The sequence below is a fragment of the Zosterops lateralis genome, assembly GCF_965231275.1.
Source record: "Zosterops lateralis genome assembly, chromosome: 16".
Classification (NCBI taxonomy): Eukaryota; Metazoa; Chordata; class Aves; order Passeriformes; family Zosteropidae; genus Zosterops; species Zosterops lateralis.
The window spans coordinates 4956960-4979952 of record NC_139776.1 but is presented as its reverse complement, the minus strand read 5'-3'; the positions used below and the strand labels follow the sequence as shown (position 1 = coordinate 4979952).

Here is a 22993-nt window from a genome sequence, read left to right as displayed (position 1 = left end):
TTCCTAATTCTGTTACAGCTTGGCTGTTACTCATCAAAAATATTTTTACATATCTGAATCTCATTAAGTTAAAAACTTTGATATAAAGAAGACCATATATGGTAAATGTGTACAACTCTTCTCCTCAGAATAAATACAAGACTAAAAGAAAAAAATTGATATGGATATATGTACACCAAGATTTTGACAGTTGCATTTAGTTCCAGACTTAAAATCCTTGGAGTTTTCTAGCAGTTCAGATGCATTCCTTGATATCTGTAATAATGCAGAATCAGAGTACTGGATAAAGCAGATGATATTTAACTGTAGGCACTGATGTGTTTGTGTTTTTTTTTTCTTCTTCCCCAGGCCCCAGGAACACCCATTATTGCACGACAGGTGACACCAACTACTATCATCAAGCAAGTGTCTCAGGCTCAAACCACAGTGCAACCCACGACAACGCTACAGCGTCCCCCGGTTGTGCAAGTGAGTGTGTAGGGAACTAATGTCTGCATCAGCCTGCCAGGCACACAGGAAATGCTCAGTGCAGGGAAGGAATGTCTTCTGGATTAGCCTTTCTAAAACATCTGCAGGTCTCAGTGTGTATTTTGGATGTACAGGTGTAATTTTTTTGTATGTACATTGTCATTATTTCATATTACACCTATATATCTCTATTTAAAGGTATTGTGTTTGTACAGTCACAGAGCTGACTAAAATAAAATACCTTTATGCTTTCTGCTTAAGGGAAATGACAAGAATTCCCTTTGGATTTTGGGCTGTGGTGTGATTCCTGTGGTGGATCTGCAGTCCTCTGAATTCTGCAGCAAAATTTACAATTGCAAAGATGATTGCACTGGCAGCCTTCTCTTCCCGCAACCTTCTCCTTTTCACATGAGTCTCTGCTTTGGCCTGTGTCCTTCTGGAGACTGATAACTCACAGAGAGACTGATGTCAGTCTGGGCTGGCCTCTATTCATTTTGGGCTTGCTTGGAAATTTTTTTTGAGATGTCAAGAGTTTAAAAAACAGTGCAAGAGTGTGAAATTCTCCACATGGCGTCCAGGCAGCAGTGATACAATATGATTGCTGTCGCCTAATCTGTCTCATTGTGCTTTCTTCATCCTTTGAGTAGACAGGATTAGAGAGTTTTAATTTAAAACATGCAGGTTTTGCTATGCATCCAGTTAACCTTTTTCCCCTCAGAGAGCCTTTCCCTATGCCAGTGATCTTTCTAGATCTAAGAGTTAATTTACCTAACTGAGTCTCCTTAATTTGCACTGCTGTTATACAGGACAAAAAAATCCCCACCATCATTCCATCTGCATATTTTGTGCTGTAATGAGCACACCATGGACTTAATTTATCCTGATTTCAGAAAAATGAGACAAATGAAATCCTTGTCTCCCTTAGTTTCTTCCCAAAATACCAATAAAGTTAGCTTTGGCAGCAGGGGAGCCTCTTTTCTTGTCCATCTTTATATAAACAGCAAGTTTACAAATGATTTGTGAACATTCTGAGTGTCAATTGTAGCTTGGTAGGAATTTGTCTCTCAGACAGGGCTGTTGTTAATAATTAGACTGTTGGAAGCCCATGAATGAGCTGTGTATGTGAGAAGATCTTGCTTGCAATGGTGGTTCTTTGGAGCTGATATTTCTACTTCAAATTACCAATCTGTCTACAAACCTAGAAAAATGTTTTGTCCCATTGTTCATCACAAAGACCTCCGTAAGACCCAAGCTTTTGTGTCAGTTGTGCCTTTTTAGAAATTCCTCCCTTTGGAAGTTGCATTTAATGAAACAGGCAGAAAGATAAATTGAATTCACAGGAATTCAGCACTTGTTTTAGCTGAGTTTTGAAACGCCACTGGCTGAGATTGTGTTTATGATAATTCCATTCAGTGACCAAAAATCGCGCAATTTTTGATCAACTTTGGGAATTCCCGTTTCGAATGTTTTTAGTGCCATCTGGTGGCCGTTTGCTTCCACTGCACCAGACCGCACATGAGCAACTTATTTATAGCGGCTTTGAAAGGTGTTCTGCTGCCCTGTGGCTCATTCTCTGTTTGATGGCTCAGGAAAACAGGCTCTTGGCGCCTTCCAAGGAAAATAACCTTGTGTTTGCATTCTCTGCAGCCTCAGATTGTTCTGGGTGGTACTGCACAAACAACCACGTTGGGGACAGCAACAGCTGTACAAACTGGAACTCCTCAGAGGACAGTGCAAGGGACAACGGCCACCTCCACTGCTGCCACAGTAAGATCCTGAGAAATGTGACATCTCTTTTTGTGCACTAACACGTGCATGATGTGCATATATACACACACATATAAACACAGATGGGAGTAGAGATTAGCTAAGATGCAATAATTCTGTGAGCTGTTGACCTTGAAAAGGTAAACTTTAATAGAACCATATAATTTACAAGGTGTGGGTACAGGTCATTTGAATTTTGATAGGTGTCAAAGTGGTTTTCTTTCTGGAACAGTATTAAAGCACTCATTAAAAAATAGATGTATATTATGGAACTTGTATATTATGGAATTTTTCAGCACTGTAGAGGAGAATCAGAATAAGAAGGGATAAGCAGTTGGCACTGATTGATTCAAGCTGCATGTTTCCAGGATTGCAAAACAGGGAGAATCCATGTATTATACACTGTGAAACAACAGCTTTAATATTTTTTGTTCTGCTAAAACATGTATTTTCCCGTATACAATGTGCCATTCTTAAAATACTTGATGTTCCCTGATTTTGTGAAGAATCACAATTCCTTAAATTTTGGTAATAAAAACATACAATACATTCAAGTATATGAAGAAAAATAATAATTTTAGTGCTGAGGGACATGTATGTATATTACTCTGCACTAATGAACTAAAGGACTTTATTTCATGGAGTATATGGTCAGATCATGTATTAAGAGGAGTTTTTCTTCCTTTCTCTGACTGTTTTCCTTTTACCCTTCTTTCTAAGGAAACTATGGAAAATGTGAAGAAATGCAAAAACTTTCTGTCCACGTTAATAAAACTGGCATCATCTGGAAAACAGTCCACAGAGACTGCGGCTAACGTGAAGGAATTAGTACAGAATCTGCTGGTAAGAAAAGTTAATCAAAAATTGTAAAATACAGCATCTGGGCAAATTCAGACTCAGATTGGTTTTTTGTGTTTGTTTGTTTTGTTGTTTTGTTTTTTTTTTTTTTTTTCTTCAGAGGATGGAGTTTATAAAATCTGAGCTAAATCAAATTAACTTTGCCTCTTCTGAATTAAAATAGATGGATAATTTTTCCATTAAGTTTATAACTGAGACATTGCTGCTTATATTCATGCATGAAAACATGAGTTCATTTGGAGTGTGAGTAATGCAAGTAGTGGCTCTTTAAATTCTACATTTTGATAAAACAGTGAATAAAAAGATACATTATTTACTTGAGGGAAAACACTACAGCTGGTGCAGTAGCTGACTAGGAAATCACAAGTTTTTACAAAAAGAAGGTAATTAATGTTGTCTGATACTGATGTAAAAGCTTGACATATTTAATATTTGTAAAGAATACTGGTATTGCTTAGCCTACTTGTTAGCAACCTTTAAGTTATGGTGAAGCTGTGTATTGCATCATGCAGTAACCAAAGGTCTTTAGGTCTTATTACTTGAAATTTGTAGTAAAGTTGGTTGCTACTATAAAGCTATTGGTTACTAAAAACTGTGAGGGATGATAAAACCATTTATTTTCAGTATGTTCCCAAGTCTTAATTTTTTTTTGTGTGTGTGTTGGATATCTGTAAAAATGAATTTCTACAAGTTTGTTCATTTGGATTTTCTGTTTTGAAGGATGGAAAAATTGAACCAGAAGACTTTACCAGTAGACTGTACAGAGAACTTAATTCTTCACCTCAACCTTACCTTGTGCCTTTCCTGAAGGTAACTTATCTTCACTATTCTTTCCTTATCTCTGTGCTTATAGATCAGCAGCAATGAACACAAGCAAATCCTTTGCCATTTTACCTGGAATTCCAAAATTATGTTAAAGGAAGTTTTAAGTGGTCCCTGGTTAGTCTTTTTCTCCCTTAAAAAATACTTTTTGTGTCTTAGTTCCTAGAGTTTGTGATTCATTGGCACAGTCAGTAATATAACTTCTACCATGGTGACAGATAGTAGCTCTTTTGAGAAATCTGAAAAGTTTTCTTTCTATGACTTAAGCCACAAACCTGTGAATTGATTTATTGCTCTCTTTTTAATCTTAGAAAGCAAAGGGATTCAGTGACATAGAAAACTGTACCTTCTGGGCAAGTTTTGCCTGTGCTCTAAACTGGTTTGGATAAGCAGGAGATTTGTCACCTCCCAGTGATAAATCATATTTGACATGAATTTTATAGTAGTTGGACAAATCTCAAAATAGTATTTATTGCAAAACATTTACCGTCAGTGAAATCAGAAAAAACCCGACATTTTGAATAGTAAGAATGTAACTGTTTGACTAATGTATGATTAAGGGATATAGTTGTAGGTGTGTGTTGACACTTCTGGGTTCTTAAATGCTTTTTCAACCTTGAGCTGTTTCTGAGGTCAAAAATTGTTGCCATTATAAAACAACTAATTTAAGAAGCCACTGAAACACTGTGGTCTCTGTTGAGCTGTTCTGAAATCTTCCCTGCTGCTCCACTGTGACTTTTAAGGTGTAAGGACGACAGTCAAGGAATGCAATATGGGCTTGGGTTGTTAAATACATACCAGGGATTCCAGGTGGGCTTGCATAGCCTAGATGTCCATGATATCCAGAAGGTATTGTCCCTCTGTCCTGCTTATTAAATAAGAGCAGGTTGGTATTTCTGTGTGCTCACCTTTCCTCAGGCGCACACAGACTGATCCAATGGACTGAAACAAAACGCGTCACTTCTTTACAATTAATATCGCGTGAGCCAGGATTAAACAACTCAACAAATCTCTTTCCTTTCCCCTTTTCAGAGGAGTTTACCTGCCTTGAGACAGTTAACACCAGACTCTGCAGCTTTCATTCAGCAGAGCCAGCAGCAGCAGCCGACGACGCAGGCGACGATAGCCACGATCCCGTCGGCGGCGGCCGTGCTGCTGAGCTCCTCGGTGCAGCGCACGGCGGGCAAGGCCACGGCCACTGTCACCAGTACCCTCCAGCAACCCGTCATCAGCCTCACCCAGCCCACACAAGTTGGTGTCAGTAAACAAGGGCAGTCCACGCCACTGGTATGTGAGCTGAAGTGCAGTGTTTGTTATTGCACAGGGGATTTTTTTTTTTTGGTAGTGCTTCTGAAATTGGTGGTTTAGCTCAGTCGAAGATCTGAGAAAAAAAGTGTAACTTAAATTGCATCACAGTTAAAGTGCTCTGAGGGTTTGTTCTTCCCAGCTGATTCTCAGATTATTTACAGTTCTTTTTTTTTTTTCCTCCGTATTGTTTGCAGGTTATCCAACAGTCTCAAAAAGCAGGGGCATTGATAAGGCCTCCACAAGTAACGTTGACACAGACACCCATGGTGGCATTGCGGCAACCACACAGTCGTATTATGCTCACTACTCCTCAAATCCAACTGAATCAACTTCAGACAGGTAAGAGGTCAAGATTCTTGTGATGTGCCATATTTGATAGCATTACCTGAAGTGTGGTTTAGGGGTTGCTTGCCCAGAGAAGTTCCTGATATCCCCATTCCTGGCAGCGTTCAAGGCCAGGCTGGATGGGGCTTGGAACAACCTGGTCTAGGGAAAGGTGTCAGAAGGGTTGGAATGAGATGATCTTCAAGGTCCCTTCCAACCCAAACCTGTCTGTGGTTCTGTGAATGTCAATTCATAAGTGCCCTGTTTCATAAGTAGCCCTGTACTGCTAAAATCTTTCAATGTGTAATGCCATAGTGGCTGGGGGTATAGATCTATCAGGGCAGCGTTGACAGAGAAATGGTTTGGCTGCTGGAATTGCATCTGAAGGGTCCTGTTTTCACCTGGGTGAAATGCTGACAGAAGCTATTGAGGTCAACTCTTTGTACCAGACCTACCTCCACAACTATCTGTGACTGGCTTGCACATGTGAACTCTTACTGATGGAGTACAAATCCTGTCTGTCTTCTTGCAGTACCTGTGGTAAAACCAGCAGTATTGCCTGGAAACAAAGCTATTGCCACTGTTTCGACACAAGTAGCTGCTGCTCAGAAGAATAAACTGAAAGAACCTGGGGGAGGCTCTTTTAGGTGAGGAACTGTATGTTTGTGCCTGTGCTGCTTGGGCAGCTGAACTCAGACCTTCCTGCTGAATCCATCTGGGGAAACTCATAATAACCTAGAGGTGAATTTTCTGGGGTCAGGTTTGTTTCTTCATTAAAGACTTCAACAAACAATGCTGGACATACTCGTGCCAGACTGGTTTTAGCATTTAGCTGGCACTAAACCTCATAAACAATTCCTGCCCAGACAAGCAAGTGGAATTCATTCCTTCCCTTCTCCCAGCTCTGCATGAGTTACTCAGATGTACAGCCTGTCCTTGTGGTGAGGGCAGATTATTACTGTTTTGTAGTAGTGATTCGTCTGGTCTCTTGTTTCTCAAGATGTTGAAACATTACATAAGAAAGGATCTTGGAAAAAACAGGAAGTACAAAATTAGTGCTCTTTGAAGTCAAAGCAGTAATTTCTCATTTACAAACAAATGAGTTGTATTTTATCAAAGCAAATAAAGCTTTGATAAAAAAGCAAATAAAATGTAAAATTAAGTATTCAGGTTTATGGTGGAATTCATTATATGCAGCTGTGGTATCATATAGCAGTGTGTGCAGATAAGCACTAAATGTTATGATTATAATAAATTTTCCTTCCTTTAAGGGATGATGATGACATTAATGATGTTGCATCAATGGCTGGAGTCAACCTGTCAGAAGAAAGTGCTCGGATATTGGCAACAAACTCTGAGCTCGTAGGCACATTAACAAGGTCCTGTAAAGATGAAACCTTCCTTTTCCCAGCACCTTTACAAAGAAGGATATTAGAAATAGGTATGTTCTTTTATCTTGAACATTAATAAAACCAAATGTCACTACTCTTAGATTTAATTGAAGGCGTTTTGCATAGAAATTGGTTTGAATAATTAAAAGTTGCTGGAGTCATTGCCTTCTGGTATTTTCTGGTATATTCAGATGCTTGTGGGAAATCATTTGTCTTATGAAAAGTAGAATAAGGAAAAGCAAACATAGATTTGCCTTCTAAAGTGATGGCAATTCAACATCAAAACTACACAGTCTGTCTGAAAGTCTATTGTACTAATAAGGTGTAGTAAGCATGACACAAACAATGAAACAAGTCCAGAAGCACTTGTAACAGCTTTACTTAGTAATTTAGAATTTATGGTGGAACAAAAAGCAATCTAGCAATCTTGAATTCTTCGTTACACTGTAGTACACAGCATTTATTAATAGATTGTCAATTTTGTTAAACTAATATGAATTTTAATATGTGTGTAATTTCCTGTTTAATTCTTGTCTGAAAAAAACCTGCAAATCATATTTAGAAAAAGGGATTTAAATTTCTATGACTGAGATTATACTCTATTTAATTGTATTGTAAAATGATTTTTTTGCAACCCACTTGTGTTCTGACTGTAGGTAAAAAACATGGAATAACAGAAATCCATCCTGATGTAGTTAGCTATGTATCACACGCTACACAACAAAGACTACAAAACCTCGTGGAAAAACTATCAGAGACTGCTCAACAAAGGAATATTTCCTACAAGGTAACTGTATTTAATTGCTCAAATCAAATGGCAAAATGGCACAAATTCAGCAGGCTGTGGTGTTGACTGTAATGCAGGAGTTCAGGTGTTCTTTGTTCTGTGAAATCAGGTTGTTTATTCTCTTTGACTGATTCACCTTCCATTAAGATATTAATACACATGGGTGACTGGAACTTTTCAGCTTGCATATACAAAATGGTTTAAAAACAAATGCAGAGAAGCTGAGCCCTCCCCTTTATTTATTATGTCAAATGTTTAGTGTGTGAGTGATTGTAGAGTCAGACAGATAAAAGCACTGATTTGAATTCCCAGGAGACTCCTATCTGACAGATGTGTGTTCCTAATAGATGCAAATGCCTGAGCAGCATTTAAAAAAACCACACAGCTCTGTGAAATATGTTTGAGAGGTTAAAGCTGTGATGATATTAGTTTAGAAGTCAAAACCTGATGATTCATGGAATAGAACAAAATGCTTTTAAGAATTCTAGCTGGTTTGACTGGTGTAAATATACTCCTGCTATTTGTCTGAAAAGGACAAAGTGAACATTGGAGCTTTGAATGTGCATGTTCTTCCCCAGTACAGTACAAGTTAACAGCTTTGTTTTTAAGGGGGTAATGAGAAACATATTTGCTGTATTTTCAGGATGATGAAAGATACGAACAAGCAAGTGACGTTCGGGCACAGCTCAAGTTCTTTGAACAACTTGATCAAATAGAAAAGCAGCGTAAAGACGAACAAGAAAGGGAAATTTTAATGCGCGCAGCGAAGGCAAGTGCTTGGCTTTTCACACGTGTTGGCAAAGTGTCATTTTTGACATCAAAACTCCAGAGTTTCTTTTCATTCTAAAACACTTGCAGAGAAGGGGAAGACCAATCTTCAAAGATGAAACTTGATGAATGTGTTCTTAACTAGAGCTCAGTTTTGCTTTTCATTGTAAAGCATGTGAAACAGCTTTTTTGCCACTCTCATTGCACATTCCCAAATTAAAAGGAGTCTTGAGATTTAGTTTTTGCATTTTGCATTGGCAAAGAAAGATGAATTTTATAGTTTGGTGGTACTCTTAAATGTAATAGAGAGGTTACAGGTATTTTGGAGACAAGAAATAGAATTCAGAAAGATTTTTACAAATTGGAGGAATACAATAAATAGGGTGCAGTTAATGTAAACACGAATGTGAATATTAAACTGTGGTTTTATTCAGTGAATGTAGAATAAATATGATTAGATAAGAGCACTCTAGAAATAATTCACGAAACAACCTACATTTTCTGCTAGTTTTATGACCCAGCATGAGTTGACAATGTCAAAATCCAAATCTATTCTGTTGTTGGCCTAAAGAATGTAAGGGATTAACAACACTCAGGATTTGATAGGACGAGAAGAAATGGCTTCAAGTTGGGGAAATTTAAATTGAATATTGAGAACAATTTCATCACTGAATGGGTTGCCAAGCCCTGGAACAGGCTGCCCAGGGCCGTGGTTGAGTCACCATCCTTGGAATTATTGTGTAGATGTGGCACTTGGGGGCATGGTTTAGTGGTGGGCTTGGCAGTGCTGGGAAAGTAGTTGGACTTGATGTTCTTAAAAGTCTTTTCTAATCTAAATTATTTCACTATTCTAAAAGGAATTGCAAGTGCCCAGTGAAATGGGCAGTTGCTGATACAAATGGTCTTGGGTCACTCAGGTGTACTTTGTTCAGCCTGCAGCCTGACCTGTGTGTGTAGGTGTAGCAGAAAGATCTGCTCTCAGTAAGTGCCTGATTACCCAGCAAGGGGAGGAATTGTTCCAAAAAGTACAGGTCTGATTCCTTTGTTCATATGCAGAGTGTGTAATTCAGTTCACAGATGTGTGTAATTTGGGTCTTGTTATGGTTGCATTTAAGGCATAATTGCCTGGCTACTCCTTTGCTATCTTTAACAAAGCAGAAAAATGGGAAGCCTTTTTCAAAAACAGATACATTAAGGAAAGGAAAACTTTCAATTTCTGAAAGTTGTTTACCACTGTTGCCCTCTGTGGGAGTGATGGATATTCCTCGCTTCCTGAAAATTAAGAAAAACTTTCGTATATAATCTTTAACTGCTTTTGTAACTGAATTAATTTTTCTTTCTTTTCCTCCAACCACCTCCTGCTCATCGTTCATCAACACAGTCTCGGTCTCGACAAGAAGATCCAGAACAGCTTAGGTTGAAACAGAAGGCCAAGGAGGTGAGTGCTGAACTTAACATAAACTTTTATTTTGGGAGTTGAAAGAGAAATAATAACCCATCCTTGTTCTGGCACACACAGATGCAGCAGCAAGAACTAGCACAAATGAGACAGAGGGATGCCAACCTGACTGCGTTAGCTGCCATCGGTCCCAGGAAGAAAAGGAAAGTAGATTCACCAGGATCTGGATCAGGGACAGAGGTACAGTATAATTATCACCTTTGGTTTTGCTGCCTCAGCCTCTGTGCAAACCTTTCTGTCCAGAGCTTTTTCCCCAGTTTGTGGAAGCTCCCTGAGCAACAGAAGTATTTTGTGTTCAGTTTGCTCACTCCAAGGCCAGGATCAGTTTTTAGCACCTGTAGTAGCAGAGGGAATAGAATCTGTGTGGTCATTCCCTGATTCATGGAACTGGAGAGGTGTTAGAAAAATCATCTCTCATCTAACAAGTCTCAGCTTTTTTGGACCCCTGTAGTTTTGGAAGAAGATTTTTGTGGTTGTAACCAAACTAACTTGAAATGCAAAGTAATGCTGAGATAGGTGGGGTGGTAGAATTCAGTCACTTCTAAATTTGACAGCAAGGGCTCCAAGTTACAGGAGCTTGCCTAATTTCTCTCTTCAGCACTTGGTTTGCCTTATTTTTAGTGTCTCCACAGCAGATCAGTTTGACCAGTTCCATCTGATCAGGATATTCTTGCACATCCTCTGTATATTCTACTGTTGAATCTGCCTTTTAAAAACTTCTCTGCAGACTAGGTATCAGAATGTTCAGTGTCTGATTCATTTAATTTACATTCTGGTACATGATTATCTGCTGTATTTCTAAACAAGAAATGGTATAAAATTGCTTTCTGCATGAGACATTCAATGTGGGATTTCTCTAATGTTTAAAAAGAACAAAATATTCTTGAGAATTGTCATGTATTGGACCAAAAGCTCTCTTCACAATTTGAGGATTTTCCCCCATGGGGTTTTGTGTGTGGTAGCAAGTGACAAAATAGTAATAGTTTAATAATCCTGTTTATTACTCCTTGAGCATTCTGAATTTTCACTGCTGAAGCATTTATACTGTAGAAAACCCCCAAAAGAGTTCACCTTGGTTTATACTGAATTGCTGGAAGCAGTGATTTACATGTGCTTGATATAAAACGGTAGAGAAAAATCTGAATACTAGTAAATGTTACTTTGTTTATAAAAAATCAAGCCTCTTGAGCGTCTTTTAAAGTAATTTTAAGTTTTGAAATTTACTAAGATGTCTGCTACTGAGAATAAGACTTGTTTTTATATAAGCTGACAAATTACTCTATTAAAGGTTTATAGATGTGGTTTAAAATTATGAAAATTGCAGAATGGGGCACTTTGCAAAGATGGATGTGCACACAAATGAAGTTGTCTCAGAGGAATATGCTGAAGTACCTCATGCAGAGTTAATGTTGGCATTGCTTACTCCTGCATGCTCAGCTGTGCCACCTTAATGGTCTGTTAATGTCACTTAGGTTATGGGATGTATTTTGCATCTCCTCTGAACACTTGTTTGTATTTCATCTAAATCTGACTAATTTAGTTATCTTGGATTAATCACTGGTTAACCAATTAACTACAGGTTCCCTGGAAATCTAATCTTTTTGTCTGTTTAATTAAGAAGCAGCTGCCTTTGATCTGATACTCACAGCTGTGCTTTTGCTGCTGTGTCACTTGACATTTTTAAATTGGGCTCCACTTGTCACCATTTGTATGCAGTTTGTGGTTAAGGCATATTACAAGAAGTGTGGAAAATAAGGTTTGTTGTTACTTAGACGGAGATTTGTAAATGGAAGCTTTTGATGTCTACAAATGCTGACTCTTAATTACATGTAAAATCACTTCTAAGTAGTAATTGCACTGTTTTGTTTCCAAATTCAACAGAACAGGTTGCTGTCAGTTTGAGGGTTTTATGTCCATGTGATCTTACTGAAAGTTACCAGAAAGCTTCTTAACTTATTCCATACATAATTCTGTGTCTTTAAAGACTCTTGAAATTTTACCTTTGCATTTCAAGTATTACAGTCTACATAATAAAGCTCAGGCTTCAGCTTTCACTAAAGAATATTTAACAACCAAGAATAAAACCCCTTCCAGCCATTCTTTCTGTTGTCTAACAATCATATGTATGTAAAAAATTTAGTTAGCATCCAATACTTTCCTGCATCTTCTAATTTCCACTGAATTGGTGAAAATTAGATGACCAAATTGTGCAAGTGCCTTAAAATATCCCTTGAAAATCCAGCCTTTGAGCAGCCCTAACTACAGGATTTTAGTGATTTGGTGTTTGCTGGGTCAACAGAATGCTTAAGAATCAAAAATCTGACTTTACTGTTAGCACTGTGGTGAAGAAAGTTCACCTGCACTGAACAGAGTTCTGCTAACCCAGAGTGATCATTTCTAGTGCAGGTTCAGGGTGGTTTGATCATCAATAATGTTCGTGGATTAAATACATTATTTTTACACATTGTTAGTGGGAGCCTCAGCAGCTTATTCACATGGCTCGTGCACCACTCTAAGTCCGGGCTTTTTTCAAGTCTGGGGTGTTTTTATTAAGAAAAAGTTTTGAAAGTTCTCCAAACTCAGGGGCAGATAAGTCTTTATTCACTGCTGGAGCGTGTTTGGTGTCGTGAACGATGAAAGTTTCATTATAAAACGAAAAGATAACGTTACTATAGTAAATTAAATTTGGAGGGGAAAATGAATGCGTAGCTGAGCCACAGAAATACAGCCCGTTCCCAGAAGAATTCATTATTTAGGTAAATCACCTGTCAGCAAAGAAAGATCCCGGCTGGAAATCGAGGGAGCAGCGGATTCCGGGCCGCGCGCGCCCTCTGCCGGGCACTGCGCGCTGCTGCAGCTGCTCCGCGGCCTCGTCCCGCTCATGGGTTTCCTTCTGCCTTTTGCTTTCTTCTTCTGTTTAGTTTTCAAGTGATAGACAGAATAATACGGTGCTTGTTTATCCTGCCACCTCGGGAAATGCACAGTGTGTACCACAGGGATGAGTGATGCTGAGAGATGGAGAAGCATTCAGAGGTCATTAGAGAATGTGTGACTGTGTCTAGGAAAGCTTCTCCTAAATATAGTCCTGAGCTTGGTTACAGCTGTTGTCACCAGAAGGAGAGCACCCTGCCATGGAGGTCAGGGGGATGTAGGACATGATTCAAGGCCTCACAGTCCTGGGAATAGGACTGATCCCCAGCTCCAGGGCTGTCCTTGGCATCTCTGTGCTGGAATTGTGAACAATCCTGTCCTTTCTGTTTGGTTTAGTTGTTGGGATTGCCTGTCTTTAGCACCTTCCTAAAAATACAGCCAGTGCTTTGGGGCTCTTTTTGTCTGTATTGAATGCCACTGAAAACTTCTGATGGTTCAACTGTTGTTAATAAAACAGAATTAAAAAGGAAATCTTTAATGTGGTAGCACACAGCTTCCTGACTATGTATTTAGGTCACACGTTTGCTCTGAAAAATTTTGGAATGCTTTCAGGCATGGACTGACTGACCTGTTGTTGTGCTTTCCAGGGATCTGGTTCGAGTGCAGCAGTCCCAGGCAGCTCTGGAGTTGGAACAACCAGACAGTTTACGCGACAAAGGATAACGCGGGTGAACCTCAGGGACCTCATATTTTGTTTAGAAAATGAGCGAGAGACAAGCCATTCACTATTGCTATACAAAGCATTCCTTAAGTAAAATGGAAAAGATCAAGGTATTTTTGACGGAGAGACGCCTGAGGACATTTTTTAATATATTTGCAAATGACGCCTTTTTGTAACGAGCGAATGGGATATTGTTTAAAAAAACAACCACCTCTTTACACGGAACAGTTTTATATTCCTGTTTATAAATAAACTCTTCAGTATAAGAGAAATACATTTCTGTAACAGTGAGGATACTTACAAGGCCTGTGGATACTATAAAAGGACAATTAAATTTTAAACTCATCTCTTGATTGAGTGGCCTTCTTGCCAAACAAGCCATATATAAAGACTGATGGAATCGTTTAGCAAATAACTAGCTACCCTTTGTCAGCCCTGTAGCAGTTTCCACATTAATTGTTCATTTTAGTTCAGTTTTATTCAACTAAATCCATTACATAGGCATATGTCTACAGCAGATGACCTCATTTCATTTAGCTTTTTTTTTTTTAAAACAGTCAGTTAGCAAAGCAAACTGATTTTGTAAGAATATTTATCTTTCCCCCAAATGCTCAAAATCTAGAGGGATATACAGTTAATTTTAAACATAACCTCAATTTTAATCACATTATTGCTTATTAGAGGCCCTGAAATCCCATAAAGGAGGGTTACTTCTGAATGTTTTAGCAGCATCTGTAAAAATGCATTTTATTTGCTATAGTTTGTAAAGCTGTAAAGTTAAAAAAGGAAAAAAAGGAAAAAAAGAGAAAACCTTTTCAGCATAAATATATTTTACTTGCACTGTGTTTTTTAGCTAAAGTGAAAGCTTAGATTAAATAAAATCAAAAGTTGAGAGGAATCATCAAAAGACTGTTTCTCAGTGTGAATCAAGTGTTGAAAAATGGTTGGTGTATTTTGTCAGTAATTGTACATAATTTTTGGCACATAACATAAAAATGGCTATGTAAACTATAATTATTTTGCTAAAAGACTGTATGCAAGCTGTGGGCCTACTTTAAAGATGTCCAGAGCAAAGTCCCTTCTTTGTACCTATTTTTTTATTACAAATATACTAATTGGTTCTTTATATTTTCAGAGGTTATTGTATTAAATTGTCTATTGATAGTACTTTTATGACTGTAAATACTTTGGCTTTCTTTGTGTGAACTCTCATGGTAGAATTTAACTCTCTTGCGTGTAAACTGAATGCTGATCAGTATTTTTATCAACACCTGACAACTGTTACACCCCTTTTATTTTGTCTTTTAGGAAATCCTGTCTTTCCATTTTTTTTTCATGTAAATTTTGCACAGTTACTTGTTCATATGTAAATATTTTACTTTCAAAAATGAAGTTTTTAATTGCTATTGTTTTATATAGGATTGAAAGAAAATTAACTCCTTTATTAAAAACAAATTTATCTGTATTTGCTAATGTATTTTTCTCTCTAAATCTTTTCTCCACTTGGATTTATTTTTCTTGGTACAGTAAAAGATGAGTCTACCTGAGGGGATGCTGTTTGCTAAAGATGCACTATGGAATGTTTTTATACTGTTTTGTTATCTCAGTATTTTGGAGATACGTGATTTCATGAATTTTGGCATTTGATTGTTGTCTGTGAGTCTTGGAGCAGCATCAGCCAACAGTGGGTTTGTCTGGTTGGTTTTTAAGCAGGGAAGGGTGTCTGAAACATCTGAAATATTTTGTGTTTGTCTAGTGAAGGTTTAATAAAACAGCCTCTCCTTGAGGGCAACCTGCTCCCTCAAACACAGCTAGAGTGGTTTCCAGAAGAAGAAAGAACATAAAACACAATTTGGAGCACAATTATGAAAGAAAATAATCAGGGACACCTCTGATTATCAATGTGAAAATCTGAGAAGCATCTCTGGTGTTCTGTACTGAATATTTGGCTTGTGGGTTGTATTTTTTTTAATTCCTCCTCTCATGGGCCACTTCACCTAATACTTTTAAGGGCCTAATCCTGCTAATACATGAATGGAATGATTATTCCTTGCATACAGAAAAACCTGTCCACAGGCTGCTGCCCCAAGCCCTGCTGTGGAACAGGCACTGGCAGCAGGCCTGTGGGAGATCCTGCCTCTGAAAAAGAGTGTGTGACACTGACCCCGAGACTCATTGTTTGTAAACTCCAAACAGTCTTTAAATTGTGTCCTGTTATTAAGTGGAAAGAAACACCTTTGACTTTTGGCCAAAACACTTCAGAGCATCCTTTGAATTGTAGCAGGAGCTGGTTCTATTTGTTAATCCCCCACTGGCCAGGCAGTGACTGGGCACAGTGTCTGCAAAGCTGTGGCAGGTAAGTGGGGAAGAAACTGAAAAATTAAAGTTATTACATGGTGTGCTGTACTTTGCTCTCCCTGCTCAGTAGTAGCTTAGAAATTTTCTATAGAGGCCAGGGGGAAAAGGAGAAATCTTCTGTAAGAGAGCTCTTGGGGCTTTTTTAAATAACATTGGATTTAAGTGCACAAGCAGCCCTTCACTCCATATAGTTTTTTCTCAGCTAAAAGATAAATGTTCCTGTTGTTAGTCAGAAAAGCTGGTAGCATCCATTTCCCTCCAGTAGTTCAAATTCCTGGAGTTTTGGACTGGAGTATTGGCACTTCATTGTCAGTACACGGGCACTTGTGAGGAGTTCTAATGGCACAGCAGTTGAAGACTTTTGTGTATTTGTTGTTAGTTTGGTTTTTTTTATGATAAAACCCGTAACTGTTTTTGGAACTGCTCAGAAATTTGACTTCTCAAAGTCACAGCTGAGGAGGGGTGGTATTTCCAGGGCAATACCTGTGTACAACAGCACTCCTCTTGTGTGAGTGACCTGTAGAGAGAGAAATTATGATTCTTTCCTGGCCTCAAAGCTCGTGCAGCTCCACCAAGGCTGAGGGTGAACATGGAAGAGAATTCACTGCCCCTTTCCTTGGGTCACTACCAAGACTGATGCACCTTTGTTGTAAACACCCCCAAAACTGAAGTTTGCCACAGCTGAGATGTTCTTTGTGTAACTCAGTGAGGGTTTATTGCACCTTTAACACACTTTTTCAGCTGCACATCAGGGACAGGTTCCTTCTCTCTTGCCTGGAACTGGTAGTGGGCTCTGTACCCTGTTTTACAGAAGTCTTGATGTCTATTTTTTTTAACACCTTTGATTGGGTACTGCATAGCTGAAATGTTGCTGAGCTGTTGATATCATTCTTTTCCAGCAGAAAAATTGATCAGAACAAGTAGGATAGAATAAGGCACTCTGAATTCAGCCTGTTTTTCTTATTTCACGGGTTTATAATTAAATAGACACATTTTTTTATTTCACAGGTTTGTAATTAAATAGACACATTTTCAGGAAACCTTTTAATATATAGTGAGAGATGCATGCATGATAAATAACACCAATTTCACAGTAATTAAGATTTTATTGGAGGTTTCCCTGTGATCCAAGAAGTTTCCCCACATTTCATTTCTGAGATTGAATTAAAAATTTAAAAGAACTCCAGTGATAGTTTTAACCGTTTTGTTAGGTTTACAGCTGTTTGTCCATCTGCAGAGGAGAGTCTTGACCTTTGGGGTAAGTGAGGGGGGGTGGCAGCTGGACTGGGGTGGTGACACTTTCAGGAGTGACATTGCCCTGCAGTGTGGGAGTGTGGATCCACCTGCCCAGGTGAGTGTGCAGAGCCCTGAGCTTGGGTGTGCAAGGTGGGAGGGTCCCTTCTTCAAACACTTCCAGTGCTTGTGCCAGGATTTTTGCACAGCGGGACTTTAGGCAAGGATAGACCAACTTGTGATAATGTGGTGTAAAGTTCCAGGAAGAAAGGTTTAGATAGTTTGCGTTGATCCCAATCTTTAGATTTTTGGAAATGCCATGCCAGCAGTCCCGTGGCAAGGATTGCTCCTCAGTATTTGGGGAGGTTTTTAGCAAGTGACATTTCCCTGTCATTGGAAGTTGCTAGGCTGATGAATCTGGGAGATGTTTGTTGGAGGGTGAATAGGGAGGGCAGCACCTTAAGGGCTGCTCTGCCATGGCTGACCTGCCTTTTACTTGCCCAACACAAAACTTTCCCCCAGCCAGGACATCCCACAGGGTGACAACTGGGGGTATTAAAACTGCATTTTAATAGCCCAGATCTGTCCTCCCCCTGCAAATCTGCTGTGGCCAAACCCTGCACTCTCCCCTTTTCCATTGCAGTCCTGGGAATGAGAGCCCAGCGGGGACAAGCCAGAGCTCCTTCATTTTGTGTATTGTTATTAGATGCCATAGAGCAGTGAGAGAAAGGGAATGCATTCTTTAAAACTTGCTATTAGGAATTGAGTCATGCTTTCCTGTGTCAGCTGGGAGAAAGTTGCTGCTGCAGGTGTGGGAAGGTGAGGGGGGCTCTGGGCACATTGCGGGGAGGCCTCGTAGCCACTGCCTGATCTTACTTTGTTCTGCCCCTTCAGAAATAACTTTCCTGTAAAACAGTTTATTTTCCCTTTGTTTTCCTGCTCAGCTTATTTACTGTTATTCTCTGGAAGCAGCTGGGTTGCACCCTGTTTGGTTCCCTCCTGGGAGTTTCCCTGTTCTGAAGTCAACAGAGGACTTGTACAAACAACACGAACAGCGTTTGGGCTGTGATGTGGTACCATACTGCTGTGAAAGTGCTGAATAAATGCATAACAAATCTGGCTTTTTACTGCTCTGTAAAAGTACTGCATGGTTTAACTTGAGCACTTACGTACTTTTTTCAATCCAATAACAAAATCAAGTTGCCAAAAAAAAAAAAAAAAAAAAGAGTGCTTTCTAGTTTGCTGTGATGCATTTGGTGCTCTAATTTCGAACAAACACGTTGGAGAGTTGCCCAATTATGGCAGATTGGAATATGAAGAACAATATATCTAATTTCCCAGGAGAGCAACGTGCTGATGTTTAGGCACAGCCTCTCTCAGTGAAAATGAAAATACTCATGTCGTGTTGAGTGTGTCACTGTTCAGCTCCTTTGCTCCACTTTGAGAGGGACAAGAGTAAAATCTGGGTAAGTTATAGATAAGGCCCTTCACCTTGAGGTGGAATTGGTGAGATTGATCGTTTCTATTTGAGAAATAAGAGTTAAGTTCCTTAAAAAATTATATTCTCACGTTCCACGCTGATGCACAGCAGTGGTATGCGATCTGAAATTGTGGGAGGGTTTCCTTCCTATAGTAGTTTTTGTTTGTCCTTTTCATTCTATTTGCATGGTGCAAATTCCTACTTTTCCTACTTACTCCTACTCGAGTGGTGGGAATATATTTTGTGTGTGTGTTCTTACTCTTGATACGGATATTTCAAGGTCTCCATTTAGAGCCCAGCTCTAGACCAGCTGTGCTGGTGGAGCTGAGTGTTCCAGTGGAGATGGGCAGCATTCCCATCCAGCCCTCTGCTCTCCAAACCCAGGGGAGGCCTGTTGCACCTGCCCCTGCAGCTTGATCCCAGAAAAACTCCCCAAAACTCAGTTCTCTGATGGAAAAATGCCCAGGAGTTCATGTGGGCAGGGTAAGGGCAGGAGGAAATGAGAGACCTGCACAGCCAAGGTGTGAGGCAGGGCAGGGTGGGTGAAGCTCTGAGCACATTCATCCTGTGGGAATGTGCCTGGGGCTGCCCATAAATTTAAAAAATAAATAAATACCCTAAAAATAGCTAAACCTGGTACCTACACAACACAAAGCAGGTCTGTGTGAGCATCCCCATCTCCTTGGCAACAGAAGCAGTCAGGGAGCAGGGAAGGTTGAGTGTGGTGGGTGAGTGTGGTCAGCACTGGCCATGGAGAAGATGAAGGCTCAAACCCCCAGTGCCAACATCACATTCTTGAGGTGGGAAGCGCAGTCTTGGAGGGTTTGTGGGCTTGGATAGATTCTTCTGTGAGTTTCTAAATTTGCTTTGAGGGCATGGAGGAAAGATCAGGAGGTTTGGGCTCCTCCTGGCATGGGCTGCTCCTGCTCCCAGCCCACCTAATTTATGGACAGATATATATATATACATGAAATATGTGTGTGTATATATATATTATATATTTGTGTATAAATATATGCATACACTGACATATATTTATACAAGTCTGCTTTATAGGTATGAAAGATTCACCTTTTTGATACACACAAGTGGGGCCAACTCTGTGACCCACCAGCTCTCCCTGACCCTGACAAAAGCTGATTTTGCAGAACAGGGCAGTGTAAGTGTCACTCAAAGCCGCTTAAAAGGTAAAAAACTTTATAATTGTCCAGCGAGGAGCCTCTTGGATGTTCCATCCTGCACATGGAAACTGCAGGAGGATGCTCTCTCTGGGGATGGGGATGCTAAGGAAAGTTTTCAAAGAAAACTCCTGGGTCTTTTTCCCCTTATATCCAGCGAGCACTCTGGTTGTAGAGTATTTTGTGGCTGGATTTGGAAAGGGAGTGGGCTGAGAAAGTGTGAGAAGCTGAGAGGAAAAAAAAAAGAAATCAAAGTGTTGACAAAGTAGTTCAACACTCAGCAGGAGTTTAATGGCAGAGAGCCGGGTGGGGGCGAGGAAGGAGGTCAGTGCTGGGCTCTCCCTGCCCTGGGGGGTGAGGGAGAAGGCACTAATGACTCCTGGGAAAAAGAATATAAAGAGGTGAGAACCGTGGAGGCAGCTGGTCCTTGTTTTCCCTGTGCCTTCACCTGTCAGAGGGGATTAACACCGACCGCAGCCCATCCGTGCCTCAGCTGAATTCCCGCTGCGGGAGGGCACGGAAACCCCCGGCTGGGAAACGCTCTGTAATTGCTGTTATTTCATTAGGAAGGAGCCGTATCCGCTTTCTCCCCGCGCAGGGAAAGGCTGGGAGCCCGCACGGACAGGCGGCTCCCCTCGGCAGGCGGCAGAGGGTGCTCTGAGCCCGGCTACGCTCCGGGCCCGCTCCGGTCCCGCTCCATCCCCGCCTTGGTCCCGCTGCATCCCTGCCTTGATCCTGCTCCATTCCTGCTCCATCTCCGCTTCTATCCTGCTCCATCCCTGCCTTGATCCTGCTCCATCACCACTTCGGTTCCTGCTCCATCCCCGCCTTGGTCCCGCTCCATCCCCACTTCGGTCTCTGCTCCATTCCTGCTCCATCCCCTCCTTTATCCCGCTCTATCCCCACTTCGGTCCCGCTCTATCCTCGCTTGGGTTCTGCTCCATCCCCTCTCCATCCCCGCTGCATCCCCGCCTTGGTCCCACTCCATCCCCTCCTTGATCTCACTCCATACCTGCTCCATCCCCGCTTCAATCCCGCTCCATCCCCACTTCGGTCTCTGCTCCATCCCTCGCTTGGGTTCTGCTTCATCCCCTCTCCATCCCCTCTCCATCCCTGCTGCATCCCCACCTTGGTCCTGCTCCATCCCCACTTCTGTTCCGCTCCATCCCCACTTCGGTCTCTGCTCCATCCCTTGCTTGGGTTCCACTCCATCCCCTCTCCATCCCCGCTCCAGCCCTGCCTTGGTCCCACTCCATCCCCCTCAGGAAAACACAGCCGTGCTCAAACCACGGCCTGCAGTGGGGACAATGTTTTTTCTGCTTAATGCCATGTATAAATTATTCATTTGCTGACTGCTAAATAATGGGAAGTGAGGAGAGGAGAAAAGGGAATGTAGCTTTGGGAGGCAGGAAACTCTCCCCCCAAACTCCAAAATAATTAATTTAAAGAAAAGGAATGGGGAGAGAGCACTGTGTGCTTCAGTAGGGTTTGATCAGAATGGCTGCCCCAGACTATTTATGTGTTTAAGTCTTTTTGGGCGTCACGGTCACTGAGTGGAGCAAATGTCTGTGAGCTACAAGAGCAAAGGCAGGTACAAGCTGAGGGGAGAAGTCCAGAAGTAAATGAAACTGTCGATTAGGAACATTTACAAACAGGACAGAGATGTTCAAAGGGAACTTCTGGTGGTGGCAAGACGTAAGAAAATCGGTGTCGAAGAGCAGAGCACACACAGAATCAACATTTTAACCATCACCTTTTAATTTCCCCCCTTCTGGCAAGTGCTGCAATTCCTGCAAGTAGCAAATATGTGAGGGTCCGTGTGAGTGGTGTTTGGAGAGGCTGGAGGTAAGCTGAGCCAGGAGCTGTGGATGCTGGAGGTAAAAAATTCCAACTATCCCAGGAATGTGCTTTGGGACTGCGGGGCTGCAGAGCAGGGTCTGTCTGGGTTCCTCTCCCAATCACCTTCACTGCTGCTTCCTGCCCTTGCTGTAACCTTAACTCCTGCACATGGAGGAGCAGGATGCTGTGGGCTTCCCCCCTGCCTGGGTCCAGCCAGGATCCCTGTGTCACTTGGCCCTAAATCCCAACCAATCTGTGTTGAGCTGTGCACCAGAGGGATTTCCCTTCCCTCATCCATCAGGGAGGAATGCAGTGATGGAAAGAGACAGGTACAAGGCCAGGCTGTGGAGACAGCACTGGGATGACCGTGCTTGCATCCCACCCATCCACCCATCCACTCATCCACTCATCCACTCATCCACCCATCCACCCATCCATCTATCCACCCATCCACCCATCCATCCATCCATCCATCCATCCATCCATCCATCCATCCACTCATGCTGCTGGCAGCAATCAGAGAGCTGGGCCCCTTCTCCCATCTCCCTGGGTGCCCAAGTCACTGTAAACCTCCAAGGTGCTCCCCAAGCCACACTCTAATGTCACCCTGAGGCTCAGGGGATGGCTTGGTCTGGCTGGCAGCCCTGTCATGTCCCAGCCCTGGCTGCTGCACGGATTCCAGGTCAAACCCCCCCACGGGCAGCGCCGTGTCAGGGAATCGCTGTTTTCCAGGTCATTAAGTCCTTCGCTCTTTAGTTCTTTGCCTCCTGAACACCCCCGAGGTACGTTATAATCACCCCAAAATGCAGCCACTAATAGTTTGGTGTCCCCTTGAGGGAGGAAGAGCAGAGTCACATTAAATCACAACAATCAAGAGGTTCAGTAACAAATGAACTCGAGCCTTCCCGACAGGAGGAAGCCGCGGCGCTGCCCCGCGCTCCGCGAAGGGCCGTGTTCACTCGTAATCTTATTTGTAATCTAATCAATATGTTTACTGGAGGAAAGAATATCATCAAGTATTACTTTAAGACACTTAGGGGATGTGACACCGTTCACAACTCAAATGTAAACAGGTTTGCTGGCTGTGTTTGCCTGTAGGAAGAATGAATGGGGCTGGCAGAGGGGGTTGTGTGGGGAGCAGGGGGACCCCAATCTGCTCAGGGGGTCAGGGATGGGCTGTGCCTGAGCCCCTCCTCAGCTCCCCATCCCACCATGTCCATGGGAGTGCCCAGGCCCTCTCCCAGCCTTGTGGGGAGGCAGTTCCCTCCTGTGGCTGATGGTGAACCCAGCCCTGTGCCCAGCCCAGGTGTCCTGTCCCATGAGACTTTGTTTTAGTGTGTGAGCCTTCAGGAAAGTTTGGA

The 22993-nt window shown here is 41.5% G+C and overlaps 1 protein-coding gene across 1 annotated transcript in view; it reads left to right on the top strand.

Annotated features, from left to right (window-relative positions):
* The window catches only part of TAF4 (TATA-box binding protein associated factor 4), a 36021-nt gene extending 21043 nt beyond the window's left edge, over positions 1-14978 (top strand). The window contains exons 4-16 of the mRNA XM_083873052.1: positions 349-468; positions 2116-2235; positions 2956-3078; positions 3814-3903; positions 4948-5202; positions 5418-5562; positions 6080-6194; positions 6819-6988; positions 7595-7725; positions 8369-8494; positions 9875-9931; positions 10013-10132; positions 13471-14978. Of these exons, the coding sequence (XP_083729178.1) occupies positions 349-468; positions 2116-2235; positions 2956-3078; positions 3814-3903; positions 4948-5202; positions 5418-5562; positions 6080-6194; positions 6819-6988; positions 7595-7725; positions 8369-8494; positions 9875-9931; positions 10013-10132; positions 13471-13638 (1740 nt within the window). The 3' untranslated portion in view covers positions 13639-14978. The remainder of the gene's footprint in view (positions 1-348; positions 469-2115; positions 2236-2955; positions 3079-3813; positions 3904-4947; positions 5203-5417; positions 5563-6079; positions 6195-6818; positions 6989-7594; positions 7726-8368; positions 8495-9874; positions 9932-10012; positions 10133-13470) is intronic.
* Positions 14979-22993: the final 8015 nt, after the last annotated feature.